We start from the raw sequence: 15122 nt of genomic DNA on the forward strand, positions 1-15122 counted from the left end.
TCAAGGAAGAGTGAACTGTTTGCAGATGCACATTGAGATGATCTTAATTAGATTTTCATAAAAACTTTTTCTCCCTCCCAAAAAGGTGATTAAAATGTTTCCCCCATTAATAGAAAACCCATTTCAAAACTCATATAGATAGAATGTGATTACCCTTTGACCCTTGATTCTCATTGTCAGGCACATATCCCGAAGAGATTAAGGAAAGAGGATGAGGTCCCAAATGTGGAAAAATATTTATAGTAGGTTTTTTTTTATATATGTCAAGGCACTGGAAACTAAGGAGGTGCCAACCTATTGAGGAATGGCTAAACAAATTATGGTATTTGGATGTGATTGGGATATTATTGCACCATAAGAACTGGAGAAATGGAAAGCTTTAGAGGAAATTGTGAAAACCACTATGAACTCATGCAGAATGAATTGAACAGAACTATGAGAACAGTTTATATAATAGCACGAATATAATGAAGAACAGCAACTTTGAAAGACTTTAGAACTCTGAACAAGGCAATGACAAACTTTAATTTCAAAAGGGACAAAGATGAAACATACTTCCTAAGAGTAAGAAAATGGACTTAAATTTAGATTATGACACATCTCTTTATAAATGGCTAATTTGAGAATTTTTTTCTGCTGGATTATGCATATTTGTTATAAAGGTTTGATTTGATATAAAAATAAAAACGAACAAATTATAAATTAAAAAAGTATGTATGTATGTACTCTTAGATTGTTTTTCAAAGAGGCTCAGGTTAAAGTATTCCTCTTTACTAGGTAAAAAAGAGAAGTATACAGACACATGATCATAGAAAGACCAATAAAAAAGTTTATGCAAAAAATCCAAAAATTACACTAGAGGGATAGGAGACAAAAGAAAAAGAAATAAGTACCTACAAAATTGTTTTTTTTTAAATTAGAATTCTCCTTGAATCCCTCTATTACTTTATATCATTTTAAAGATACTGCCATGAATACTTAGACTAGATACTGACTGATTTACTCTGATTGCTATCTTTATTCAAAAAATTTTCCCATCAAAATTAGAGAGAATTTCTGTTTATCCATGAAGGCTTCAAAATTTATCTTCTTTGATATATACTCAATGTTTATAATATGATTTTAATTTCTCCTAAAAAGATAAGAGGATCTTTGATGTTTACTCTCAAAGCAAGTGGTTGGCAAGGTTTTCATCACTTTTGGAAAGTATTAAATCAACAGAACAATTTAACAGGTTTGTTTTATGGATATCTTTCCTTAAGTCTATGTCTCCAAGGTATTTACCAAAGTTACTATGGCCTTCTATGCATGAGAACAGACCAAGTTGAAATGTTAAAAAGCCAAGAGAATTAGAGAAAAGAGGGTTGGTGGGAGAAGTGGTAAAAATACCATCAATTATTGATAGTTGGAAATTGAGAAATCCAAATTTAGACATTCAAAGACTGATAAATTTTTACTGAAGCTTTCACTAATCTCAGGTGGGCATTTTTTTTTAACGATACACACATTATTACAAACACATCATTTGGAAAAGCTTAGCAATTATCAAGGTACATATGACAATAATAAATATATAATCTCCTTCAAAAAAGGGCTTATACACTAAGTTGTTCTCTTCAACTGTAATATACTTGAGCATTTTGTTCTCCCAACAGTTATTCTTTGAGTCACATTTATTTATTATAAATAGCAATAGTTCTGTTTTTCATATCATAATATCATATCTGTATCATAACAAATAGTTTAAAAAGAAATTTTCTTATCTCATCAAGTCACATACAATCCTATAAAACACGATATGATTTCAATTGCTCTGGTAATCTAAATTTTTCTTCCTATGTTTTCAAGGGTAGGCATGTGAAAATAGTTGGCAATTCCCCAGGATATCAGAACAAAAACAAGATAGTGCATGTTCTATTTTTATAGAGATTGCTTTAGATTTTTTTTTAACCACTCAATAACTGTATTGATTGCATTTAGCATGGGTTACTGAAAAGGAGAGTATTCTGTCTAAGCATTTTATAGTAATTATATAGCAGCTAAATTTTTTTCAGTTTTCACATCACATCTAAGTTAGTATATAAATGAAGATAAAGTGCCTTCATTCAAAAATTTTATTATATTTATTTAAAAAATAAAATAAATTATTGCATTGAATTCAGTGAGAATGCCAAATACCCCTCTATAATATGAGGTTTTCTTTTTTTACTCGTAGAAAATATTTTTATAGAAATACTTTCAAGAGAATGAAAGGAAAAAAATTTGAAGACAAAAAAATGGTGTATATAATTCACACAGGTATGTGTGTAAGGGAAAATTAAAAGGGGAACCAAAGCCTTAAGATTTATGATGAATTGATAGCACACTGCAATTTTCAAAATAATAAATGAGGAATAACATGAAAAGTCTAAGGAACTCTAATGAATTCCAGTTAAAGAAATTTACATGACTAAAGTTAAAAGGTAAAAAACATACCTTTAACTTGTGCTCTTTTCTGTTGATAATGACTGCAGTGATTTGTTGGTCCATAAAGATAAGAATAGTACAAAGTAAAGCTGGAATCACAGCAGCAATCACTGTCCACCATGGATTTGGTCCCAATGGAGTAACAAACCAGCCACGGTCATCTCTGGTAGGCTATGTGAATTTTAAAAATGAATATTGTTAGTATATAAGTATAGATGTATATCTATCTATCTATCTATAGCTATATATGAATATAGATATGTAGATATATTTGTATATCTTTGTATATATAGTTTATCTTACAAATACTATTACAAAAACTGACAAGCTGATCATTTGGTAAACAGAATTTAATATCTTCAGTACCAAGAATATAAAAAAGGAAACTAACTTAAATTGAATTAAAATATTATATGACATTGACTTTATAAATACATTAACAATAGTAGTGTTATATGCAGAAAAACCAATTAGAAATGTCCATAGAAAGTTTATTTCAGTTTCTTTTTTAAAATTTCCATAAATCTTTTTTTTTTTCCTAATTGTATATCCAAGTTTTAGTAAGGACTAGTAAATTTCATTTACCTCTTTGTCATTCTACACTTCTTGAATGTTTATGTAAATTAGGTTGAGGTGATAAGCACCTACACACCAAAGATAAGGGCTGGACAAATAAACTAGATAAATAAATTTAGCATTTAGGCAGCATTGAGAATATCACACAAGTGTTTATACACTTCATTGGAGGCCAGGTGGAAGAGGAGAGAAGGAGGAGAAGGTAAGGAAAAGGAAATAGGAGAGAAGAGGATAGGTGAGAAAGGAAGGGAAGAGTAGAGGAAGGTAAACAGGAGAGAGGAGAGGAGAAGAAGGAAAGGGAAGGGAGGGCTTTACCTTGAAAACACTTGGAACTTTTAGTTTTGGAGATGGGATTCCAATGGCATAATCAATTAAAACCATAGACAAAATAGTAAGAAAGACAGCAAAGTCACTCACTATGGACCGAACCTAAGTACAATGAAAAACAAAAAAGTCATTTGGTGAAGTGAACATATTACTATGTGGGTCAAAAAATTCAATGCATAGAAATCACAAAATTCAATCGTTATGGGTTTGATTATTATCCTTACCTTTTCATCAAAAATAAAACAAATATGTAAACAGTTTATAAATTGCAATATTACAATAGTGATATCTACATGTAGATTAGGATTACAATCATAAAGCTAGAGACAGAAGAGAACGTTGAGACCATCTACACAACTTTGCCTCAGTTTTGTCATCTGTACAATGATCTGGAGAAAGAAATGACAAATCACTCCATTATCTTTGCCAAGTAAATCCCATATGGGGTCATGGAGAGTCAGCCGTAACTGAAATGATTGAACAACAATACCACAAGTGAAAACTCCTCATTTCATATATGAAGGAACTGTGGTCCAGAAATATCTTCTAAGGGACACACAAAGTTCCTAAACCCAAAGTTCCTTGTGTCACAGGTAGAAATATTTAAAATTAATTGAACAAAGAGCAGTGATGGTTGTATCCTAATTTAATATTTATTTGATAATCCAAACCTACTAGGTTTTCAAACTTTTAGAATTCATAATAAGATTGGGTGATTTAGATTTTGACTGAAGTTCATGGTACAATGTTGAAAATACTTTTAAAGATTTGGGAAGAAATATGCACTGAAGGGACTAGACATGGAATTTGTAAGAAGGAAGGGACTTTATCAATAATCATGAAAGTGATATGATAGACAAAGCACTGAATCTGCAGTTACAGGCCATAAATTCTGATGTTAGTTTTGCATTTTTCTATCTAGGTGATTGAGGGCAGATCATTTCAGAGCTGTGGACCTCAGTTTCCTCATTTATAAAACAAGGGGCATGGACTAGATTACCTCTAGGTCCTCTTCCAGTTCTAAATCTATGATCCAGTGACCTAATTTAATCTCTTTCATTTCATAGTGATGTTCCCTAACGAGTGACAGAAATTGTATTTGAGACTATTTATAATGATTCTCAGCTTAGTCTTCTTTCAACTAGGCCAAATAATTTTAAATGATTATGGAATTAAAAAAAATAATAATGCCTAGGATTTATATAGTGTTTCCAGATCTGCAAAGTGATGTATAAATACCTTATTTGATGCTAATAACAACTCTGGAAGATAGGTACTTTTATTACCTCCCATTTTACAGATGAGGAAACTAAGGCAAATATAAGTTAAGTGTTTTGCCCAGAGTCATACAGCTAATGTCTGAGGTCGATATGAATTCAGGTTGACCTAAGCACAGAAGCTTAAAATATAATTATGTGCTACCACTAATATTTATTTACCTTAGCCTTTTGTTTTTGGCAAGGGAATTAAGATTAAATGGCTTGCCCTGGGTTATACAGCTAGAAAATGTTAAGTGTCTAAGGCAGAATTTGAAATCAGATCCTCCTGACTTCAAGGCCAGAGCTCTATTCAATGTGCCATTCAGCTGCTCCCATTGAGACTTATTTAGACGTTGCTGCTAAGAATGTTTAAATTAGTTCACCTGGCAGATGAGGACAATAACGGAACATGGAAAACATGGGAAAATGGGAGGAGAGGAATAGACACAATTAAAGATGCTATTAGGATCATGCTAATTCTTTCATATGACATCTATAAATTAAAGCAGGACCTGATTTATACTTTTAAAGTACACAAAACACATGCAATAGCTTTTGTTTTGGCAAAAAAAGGTTAATTTATATTAAATGATAAAATTCAGCCTAAAAGAAAATCTTCCACCTTCGTAGGGGAAGGAGGTGGGGACCAAACAGAAGGCCTCTCTGGCAGGAACAGCACTTGAAGCATTTTCCCAGTCTGGAAATTTGATTATCATCTTCAGCTCACCCCCTAAAGAGCTTGTTTTTGGCTGGATCAGACGTTATAGGTGTTACTTTGCTGCATTAAATATTGAACTAAGCTGTTTCTGTTTATTTTCAATTCTAAACATGCAGATGTAATTGGGGTGGGAGGAAGGGACTGACACTTCTTTTTGCACCCATTGCCTACAAATCCGAACAACATTCCAATAAGCTTTGCATCTTATATCAGGTAGAACCTTACAGAGGTTCTATAACATCTACGTAAGCCCCAAAGGAATAGGGCATAATGGGTAATGAAACAGAACTGGATCTTAGTCAAAGTAGGCAGGCAGCCACACAGGGGACAAATCACCAGAGAATAGAGGAAGAAGGTTAGCTGCCTATCATTGGCATTTGGAGGTGGGAAAAGAGAAGAAGCTCTGTTCAAATATAAACCTCATTTCAATATAGCATCTTTCATATTATATTAACCATTACTAATGAAGAATATGACCAAGGTACCTTTGTTGGAAAATACCGGCTAGTCTTGAATTGTTTCAATGTAGATGAGAGGGTCACTGTGGAGAAGAACAAAATCACTGACCAAAAAAGGACGTCTGGAACATATGGGTGCTCATGTCCACAAGCTCTTCCAACATACTCTCCATGCAAAGAGTTACATTCCTATTGAAGAGAATGAAAACAAATGGTGAAATTAAGGAAATACTAGAGATTAGAAGATATTTATATTCATATTCATATTTACATATGTTGTAGAACATAGAATATGTTATAATATAGCATATAACATATCAACTACAATATATGTAATTAGAATATGTCTATGCATATATACATATTTGTGTTTATATGTACACACATACACATATACAATATACATATATAAATTTGTGTATATATGTATATGTTGTGTTGATATAGCTAGTTTTTGTTTAAAGGTCTCAAAGTAGTTTGCCTAGCATAAGCTCCATGAGATTTTCTGAGGTATGAAGTTTCTACTGTCAGAGATCTACCATCTGAAGTCTAAACACAAACACTCTTAAACCCTTTCCTTTTTAGCTCCAAGTTACAAATTCCTGTCATCTGTTATAAGTATGAAAGAGAACTTAAAATTTATCAGTCAACAGAGATTTATTGAATGCTTGCCATGGTCTCAGTGCTATTCTAAGGAGAGCTTGAAAACTAATGGGAGAAGCAAAAGAAGATGAGAAAATATCAAAATGTGATACTGATGATAAATGCAAAGATAACTGAGAGGCAGGAGAGAATATTGCAGGCTGGAGTATATGGAAAAGTTCTGATGAAAGAGGTAAGGACCTAAGCTGAAAAATGAAGTCTAGATAAATCAATTAATAAAAAGGAAAATTGGAAGAGAAAAAATATTTTTACTTTGATAAGAATGCCTATGTTTTTTTTTTTTAATTTCAAATGTGATTATAACAATTGATTTGGATGGCTAAATCAGAAAAGTCATATTGATCTGACTGAAAAAAAAATTAAATGCCAAGCATAATTTGCCCATCAAGGGATATCAATTGTGTGCTTATAAAAATCACAACATTTTCTCACTGTATTATGGTTTCAGTTGGGAAAAGCTAATCGCATTTCCTGGAAAATGAACACAATGATCTTCCAGCTATTCCATTACCTCCCAAAGGATCTTGACATTAACAATCAACTTCTCAAATGTGTAAGGTGAAGGTAGAACAAAATAAAAACAATATCCCCAAATCCCTGTACTCAAGGAACCTGTAGTCTACTGGCACACCTATTGGAAGCCAGTGTATGTATCCAGTGGGAAGGAAGCTTGCTTAATTCCCTAAGATCCACTCTGAGTTCTGTGTTTTGTTTATTATTGTCTATTTTTTATTTATACTAATTGGCATATTACCAAAATGAAGCCATTAGAAAAAGTAAATCCAATGAAAGAATATTGATACATTTGATTAATAATTAACACTCAGAACAAAAGCAGCATAAAAAAACCAAAAAACAAAAAAAGTGTCTCTATTCTGATCTGCAAATTAAGGTACATTGATTGCTGGTGAAAGTACAAGGAGATTGGAGTGGTCTCAGTTACACTTGAACCACAAATAAAATCTCGTCTTAATTTTTATCCTCTGGGACTGAGCAATGTTGACAAAAAGTGAGTACAAAGAATCAAAATAGTTAATAATTCCACAATCTACATAAGAATATTTGGTGGTGAGGTGTATATATACATGTGAGGAAGATCATGTGGAATCATGTAGAAGAACGATATTTTTGCCTAGCACCTGCTAAGAAAAAACTAAAAATAAAATAGAGGAAAATTAAGATTAAGGCATTATTCCCTACATTTTTTGATAATGAGAGAGATTAGTCAGAATTTGGGCCACTTAAACATAAGAATGGAAAAGCAACAGACACAGGTACTATGAAGACTTGCTCAGAGTACTAGATAGGAAAAGTCTGTTCTGCTTTTTAATCCTCATAATTGCTTTCTACAATTTTCCAGGAAAATGTTACAGTCTTTCTAATAATTCATTACACCATAAGGTGGCAGCAGAGTCCACAAAAATTTTCATTCTTTAGGAAAAGCTGAGAAATTTTTACAGATTATGGTGAAAAAAATAAGATACTCCAAACTTTGATTTTTCTTTTGTTCAAGATGAAAAGACTTAGAATATAAGTTCTCATTTGGGAATATTTTAAAAAGCCTCAGATTTCCTCTTTTATACTGAACAGCTAAGACAAATCTTGCCTTGGATTGGTCTGTGTGGTGGAAAAAATTCTGCCTCTTTAAGTTACACCATAAAGAAGTTTGTGATTGTCCAGTCCTGTCAGTTTTACATTCGGAATATCTCTCTGATACATCCCCTTCTCCTCTAACACTAGATTGCAGCAAGCTCCCTTCATCTCACACCTGGATTATTACAACAGCCTGCAAGTTGATCTTCTTGCTTCAAATCTCTTCCCACTCTAGGCTATCCTCACTCTTCAAAATGATTTCCTAAAGCACAGGTTTGATCATGTTACTCTATTATTCAGTAAACTCTAGTGGCTCTCTGTTGCCCCCAATATAAAATATAAAATCTTCTGGTTTTTAAAACTCTGCATGACTTGGCATCTTCCTATTTTTTCAGTCTTCTTATTCTTACTCTTTCTCCAAAGAGAGGTACTCAGAGAGTGGGCACTGGTCCACTAACATGGATCCTTTTCTGGTCGCCCTTAATAATAATATCTTCCTTCTTATCTTGTTTGAATGCCGTTACTCCATTAAGTGTAAGCTCCTTGAAGGCAGGGACCATTTTTTGAGGGGATCTTTCTGTATATCTCCAAAGCTTAAAGTAGGATGTTTAATAAATATTTCTTGATTGACTAATGTTCCTTGAGAAACCTGTCAATAAGGAGTTGGTCCTTAGGAATCTAGTATTCAAAGTCTAGAGAAAGAAAACAAACAATTGCAATTCAATAAGTCTATTAAGAACAGATGAGGTATTGATCAGGGAAAAATGATGAAATAGGAATCTTTGCCTTCATAGTCATAATCATAATATGTTAAGACAGAAAAACGTAGAGAAACTCAGTTATGTAATCTATCCCACATAAGTCTAGTATTCTCTGGAAATAAACCTAGATATCTGCAAGATCTCTGTTCTGTTTCTCAAGGCAATTTCTTGTAAAGGAAAGACCACTAGATTTTGAGGGTCAGAAAATCTGGGCTGAAACCCTGCGTCTGCCACTTATTACTTGGGATCTTCAGCAAACCATTTCAATCTCTGCATTGTTTCCTTATCTATAGGATGAGCAGGGTTACAAATTCTTTCCAACTTTAAATCTATGATTCTAAATACCTGTTGTTTTCCAAATCACTCTAGTTGTTCTCAACCTCAGTTGAGCTTTGTGAACAATGGAGACAAGCTGTAATTAATGAATAGCCACAGATCAATGATAGGCCTCAATTTTTTCAATCACTTCACTCTTCCCTCTCAAATTCTTTTGTAAGAATAGCTTAAAAGTGGCAAAAATGGACTAATATGTATATAGAATGTTGTAATATTTTAAGAAGTATATTAAATAATAAAAATTATTTTTATTATTATATACTCTTTTCTGGATAGCTTGGCAAGTGAAAATGTTATTGGAATCCTGAAAAATGATCAAACAAAAGAGAGGAAGACAAGGAAGAGAATGATCTAAGAGGACAATTAATCATATCATTAGATTGTCTTGTTCATTCTTGCTAATGAGATATTTATAAAATACTTTTCATAGTGCCTGGCAAATAGTAGGTACTTAATAAATGCTTGTGTCTTTCCTTTAACTTTTTGGTTTGAAGTACTCTTCTTTCTCTGTATACATATATGTATATGCATTTTATATATTCCTTTAAAGAAAACTGAATATTTTCTTATGCTGCCTTTAAATTTAGACTTTTTAGAAAAAGAAGACAGCTATTTTTGAGCTTTTTTGTGGTAGAAAAGACCATTTTTGTTAAACAATGGCAATTTAATGTTGCAAAAAATCTGCTTTTAGCTAATGAAGATTTCTGCCAGAATATTTATGCCTAGTAGGTGAACAAAAGAAATCAATAAAAACAATTTAGATTTGCTGTGATTGGAAAATATTGTTCAGAGTATAATATTTGACCCTCAAACTTACTATACTTAAAAGCAACCATATGAATATTTAGATTAGGATAACTGCAAATCTTTCCTTCATAAAGTACTCTGCTAGATTGGGCTTTATGTCTAATTATTATTCCTGTAATCATGTACTATGCTTAATAAACACAATATGTAAAAGCCAGACCCACTGCTCTCACTGAAATGACATCCTTTAAAATCATAGGCAATTACCTAGTCTCCTTCAGAACTGCAGTTATTTTTTTCCCTCTCCACCTTTGTATCCATTTAGTTTCTAAAATATTGTACATCTCACCTCTATAATATATCTCACATCCATGCCCTCCTCTCTATTTCAACTGCTATCACCCTAGTATAAGCCATCATCACCATCAACTTAGGCTACTTCAGTTGCTTCCTAACAAGTTTCACAATTCCACTCTATCCCCTCCTAATCCTATTCCCATACCTTCACACTGCTGTTAAAATATGCATTTTTCTGTATGGATCTATTAATGTCACTCCTCTGCTCAAAAGTCTTCAGTAGCTCCTCATTGTTTACTAAGTAAAGTTCAAACATAAAATTCAACTCCTCTTGGTATCAGATTACCTGACAGGCCTGATCATCTATTAATTGTCTTCATATATTTTATGATCCATTCTGAACTCTCCTGCTTCTGAACCTTACTTAAAAATGGTTCTTATGTTTCTTTCCCCCTCTTCCCCCTCTTGTATTTTATTCTACAACTCTCTAAAGTTTTAATCAATATATATCTGGTTTTTTGTATATAAAATGGTTTATGAAAATGAATACGGTTAATGCAGAGAAATAGTGAAGAAAGGAAAAACAGGTTTAGGAGAAAGCTCAAAGACCCAGTGGAACAGAGAGAGAGAGAGAGAGAGAGAGAGAGAAAGAGAGAGAGAGAGAGAATTTTTTAAAAGTACCATAAAATGGGATAGGTACACATACAAAATCGTTCATAAGAGACTGGAATGGGGAAAGCAGGCATTCTTTAGCAGGCATTCTTTACCCTAACAGCTTGCTTCTCTCATGCAATTTGACTGTCCCAGCTTCCCTGATGCAGCTTCCTAGTCTAGAGACATAAAAAGATCCCAACTTTGAATGCTCTCCATTGACATTAGTCTTTCCACACATAAAAATCCCATTTTCAGATCTGCTCTTTATTGTAAGAGTTTCTCAGTAAGAATAGTATTCTGGTTCTCTTTCCAATAATTCCACTGATACATTTGACCCAAAATATATGGCAATTGTCTTTATTATTCCATTTCCCTTGACACATTGCTATAGAAATTATTTGAGCAGACTGTCATAATAGACAAACTTTTCTATTGCCCATAGCTGATATTGAAAGAATGCTGCAAAGAGCATTTTAGCAGCTAAACTGAGATGTTAACAAAGCATCCCCTCCCCCTCAGTGTAGTCTGAACAGCTGGAGGAGTATTGGGTGTGGGGGGGGCAGGGAGAGGGGGTTTAAAATAAAAGCTTATAGATTCTTTCCACACAAGGCAGCTTTGGTTTTGCCATCTGGTAGAATTTAGGTCAAACCCGTTGTCATTAAATGTGTTTTGACTTAATCTCAATCATAGTCCCTTGTTGTTCATATGTAAATTTGTCTTCTGAGTAAAGGCACAATGAGACTCAGTCCTACTTCTCACATGAGCATGTACATGAGGATGATAACGTAATAACTAGCTCATTAAAATGTAACTGGATTTGCTCAGGTTTAAATGCTTTTTCTAATTCATACACATTTTATTTTTGTTGTCATTCCTAAATTTTAGTAGGAATGACTGGTTTCAAATTTTAACAATAACCCTCCCCCAATAATATTCATGCTCTTATGAATCTTTCAATATTTCACTTACTGACACAGTTAAGTTCTTCCAAATTATGTCAGAGGCAGAGATATTGTATTCTCTCCATTCCTTCAAGGTATCATTGCTAGGATTATGTGGTTCCACACAGTTACATCTGAAAAAGGCAAAACAGTGTTTCTCTTTCATTTATAAATTTTTATTTATGAGCAAATGTTAACTAAACTGGCTATAAATAGGCACTTCTGCTCATTTGAGCCTCGTAACACTTGGTTCTCCTGTTTAGTGTCTTTTCTCTTCTTCTACCTCTAGAAAATAGGTCAGGCAATTCAATTAGGAAATTCAGTTCAACAAATATTTATTGAATATATGAACAAGACAATGTGATCTGTACTGAAGGAGAAACAATATAAATAAGATTACTAGACCATCAAGGCTTTTTGACTCAAGGCTCTCTCTACTCCTCCATCTGGAAAATTATATTTAAAAATCTAGGTTGCATCAATGTCAACTGGGGCAATTCCTGATGCCCCACTAGGTGCATTCAAATCCAAATGCCCAGCAGACCTGTTAAGTTCCTGAGCCAAAGGAGAATGAAAAGTAGTCCAATAATGTCTTGAGTTTCCTCCTCCCATGTTCTTCAATGTGACATGTTATTCATTCAAATAATAAAATCCAAGTATATCATCTTAGAGAAAATATATAGATGAGCTTTTCTCAAAGATCCATTTTCATAAAACATTTTATATAGAAAAAAAACAGATAGTATTGATTAAAACATCATAGTTGAAATAAAGCTAGAATGTACAGAGTATAAGGATAGAGTGTTCTTCCAGTTGAGCCTTTGGGGAGTGTCAATTAATCACTTAACAAATGTTCTTGATTGTTTATCCTATTGGGTGCTGTAAGAATTTCAAGAAGATAAAGATGCATTCTCTTCCTTTGGAGAATCTATACAATTATCATAGAATCATGAAATCTGAGAGTTTTAAATGATCTTAGAAGACATCTAAACCAATGACAACTGAAAATCCCCTTTATTTTGTTACTTCCAAGTTGTAAGTCTCTGCATAAACACTTCTAGAAAAGGGGATTTCTCAAACTTGTTTGTTTCTCTCCCCTCTCCCCATAATCAAGCCTTAATCTTCTTTGTGACTTCAACTTATTATTCCTAGTTCTGCCCTCTGATACAAGAAGAACAAGTATAACTCCCCTTCCCCAGAAAGCCTTTCAAATAATTGAAAGCTACTCTCATGTGTCCTCTATTCTCTAGGCAAAACATCCCCAATTCTTTGCCCCATAGTTTTCCCTTCTGTGAATACTTCATCACTTATCAATGTCCTTCAGCTGTGACACTCTTCTCTCATTTTAGCTGTTGAACCACTCTTAATGAATGCTAGGTTAGCATTAATTGGAAAGTGGAGTCATATGGATATTAAAGGTGATCAAATAAGAAAAAAATATATATGAGTATCCCTAAATTTCAAATGTTTTGCTTTTCAAAAGCTTGGTTGCAAACTGATTGCTTGGAAATGAAGGTGTATTTGTCATGAAAAAAATCATGCTTTAAATATTAGTTTTCTTTCACAGTCAGAGCACAAACTCATTAATCCAGTAGACAGTTGAATTACATGGCATAATGTGATCATACCGCATAATATTTAATTGAAAAAATTGGAGACATAAAGGCAATGACAGAAGAGTACAAGCTCTGTTAGATTCTGAGGAATTAAACAGACTTCCATGGGGGATCAAGCCTATTTAGGTTTATTTGTTGTCTATGAGGACAACTTTGCTCATCTCAGAGTGGCTGATGGTCGATCATTTGATGATGATTGGATTTTTTTTGGCCACAATGACTCAGAAACTCCTACTAAGGCACTGGATAGCTGTGATCTTTATTTGTGGAATGAGTACCCAAACTTTTGAAATCACAGGTTGTTTGAAGTAGAGAAAAGGAGGGTAGTGTATTCCAAAATGGGAGAACTGTCTGAGGAACAAATGGGGGGAAGCATATGGTGTGCTCAGAAGATAATGGATATTCCAGAATCACAGAATTTGAAAGCTGTAAGGGATGTCAGCAGCCATCCAATCCAAACCATACAGGAAATGAATCCCTATAATAACATCCCTGACAAATGGTAGCCTCATTTAGCCTCTGTTTGAAGACCTCCAAGAGAAGAACTCAAAAACCCTTAATGCATTTTATCTTACTTTTGGATAGATTTAAGGGCTATAAAGATTTTGTTGCTATCAAGACTAATTTGATTTCAAAGAATCAAATCAAATAAATGCAAATAGAAGACATCTATCCATGACTCTTACTTCTTCACTCTTTGGCCAAATGGAACTAGTCTAACTCCTCAGATGCCTATAGATAGCTTTTATGATACTTAGTCTCCCAGTCAGAAATCCCTATTTCCTTCAACTGATTCTCTCTTGACATGGCCTCAAAACCCTTCAAAATTCTGGTTCCCCTTCTAATGTCATTCTCCAGCTTAAGTTGTAACATCTAGAACTATGTTACTTTATTTTAGATGAAATCTGAGTATGGAGTCAGCGAGAATAATACTTCTTTATTTCCGGAAGCTGGCTTTCTTTTCAATGAACAAGTATATATTTTCTCCTCCAAAAAATCCCTCAAACAAACCAAAATTTTGTGAAAAATGTGCATAGTAAAGGAAAAAAATCCCCACTTTAGCCATGCCCAAAAATGTGTATTTCCTTTGGTATACTTAGTCCATCATCTCTATATCAGGAGGTAGATAGTATGCTTTATCGTTGATCCTGTTGTGGTATAAGAAATGCTGCAATGGACAGTTTTAGAGAAAACTAGGGAGACATATTTATTAATACAGAGTGAAATGAACAGAACCAGGAGAACCATATCATAAAATAGATAACTTTGTGAGAATTAATAACTCACCTACAAAATGACCAATTATTATTATTCTTGCTAATACATATTTTAAACAAAATAAAAAAAATCTCAGATCTCCTTGGTACTACATCACACTGTTCACTTACACTGAATCTATCAAAACACTTAGATCTTTTTTCAAAACAGCTGCTATTTAACCATGCTTTCCTTATCTTGTCTCTGTGAGTTGATTTTTAATTTCATCTTATTGAATTCAACCAAGTGCTCTAGAGTGTCAAGATCTTTGGGGATCATGTTTCCTTTATTTAGGATGTTATCCTTCCTAAGTTTGTGCCACCTGGAAATTCCATTTATGCCTTTATTAAAGTCACTCTTTGCCTTTGTCTAAGCCAGTTTGGACTGAGATAATAGGACATAAGTCTAGAAAGGAAAGCTGTGACTACAGTATGGAGAAATTTTATGTCAGTC

At 33.4% G+C, this 15122-nt stretch overlaps 1 protein-coding gene across 8 annotated transcripts in view; it reads right to left on the minus strand.

Annotated features, from left to right (window-relative positions):
- SLC4A10 (solute carrier family 4 member 10) overlaps positions 1-15122 on the minus strand; it is a 357517-nt gene that overhangs the window by 31547 nt on the left and 310848 nt on the right. For all 8 annotated transcript variants that reach the window (XM_074303280.1, XM_074303281.1, XM_074303276.1 and 5 more), the window contains 4 exons: positions 11825-11930; positions 5832-5993; positions 3358-3471; positions 2476-2637 (listed from right to left, as the gene is read on the minus strand). In XM_074303280.1, the coding sequence (XP_074159381.1) occupies positions 2476-2637; positions 3358-3471; positions 5832-5993; positions 11825-11930 (544 nt within the window). The remainder of the gene's footprint in view (positions 1-2475; positions 2638-3357; positions 3472-5831; positions 5994-11824; positions 11931-15122) is intronic.

This window comes from Sminthopsis crassicaudata, chromosome 3 (genome assembly GCF_048593235.1).
Source record: "Sminthopsis crassicaudata isolate SCR6 chromosome 3, ASM4859323v1, whole genome shotgun sequence".
NCBI classification, from domain to species: domain Eukaryota; kingdom Metazoa; phylum Chordata; class Mammalia; order Dasyuromorphia; family Dasyuridae; genus Sminthopsis; species Sminthopsis crassicaudata.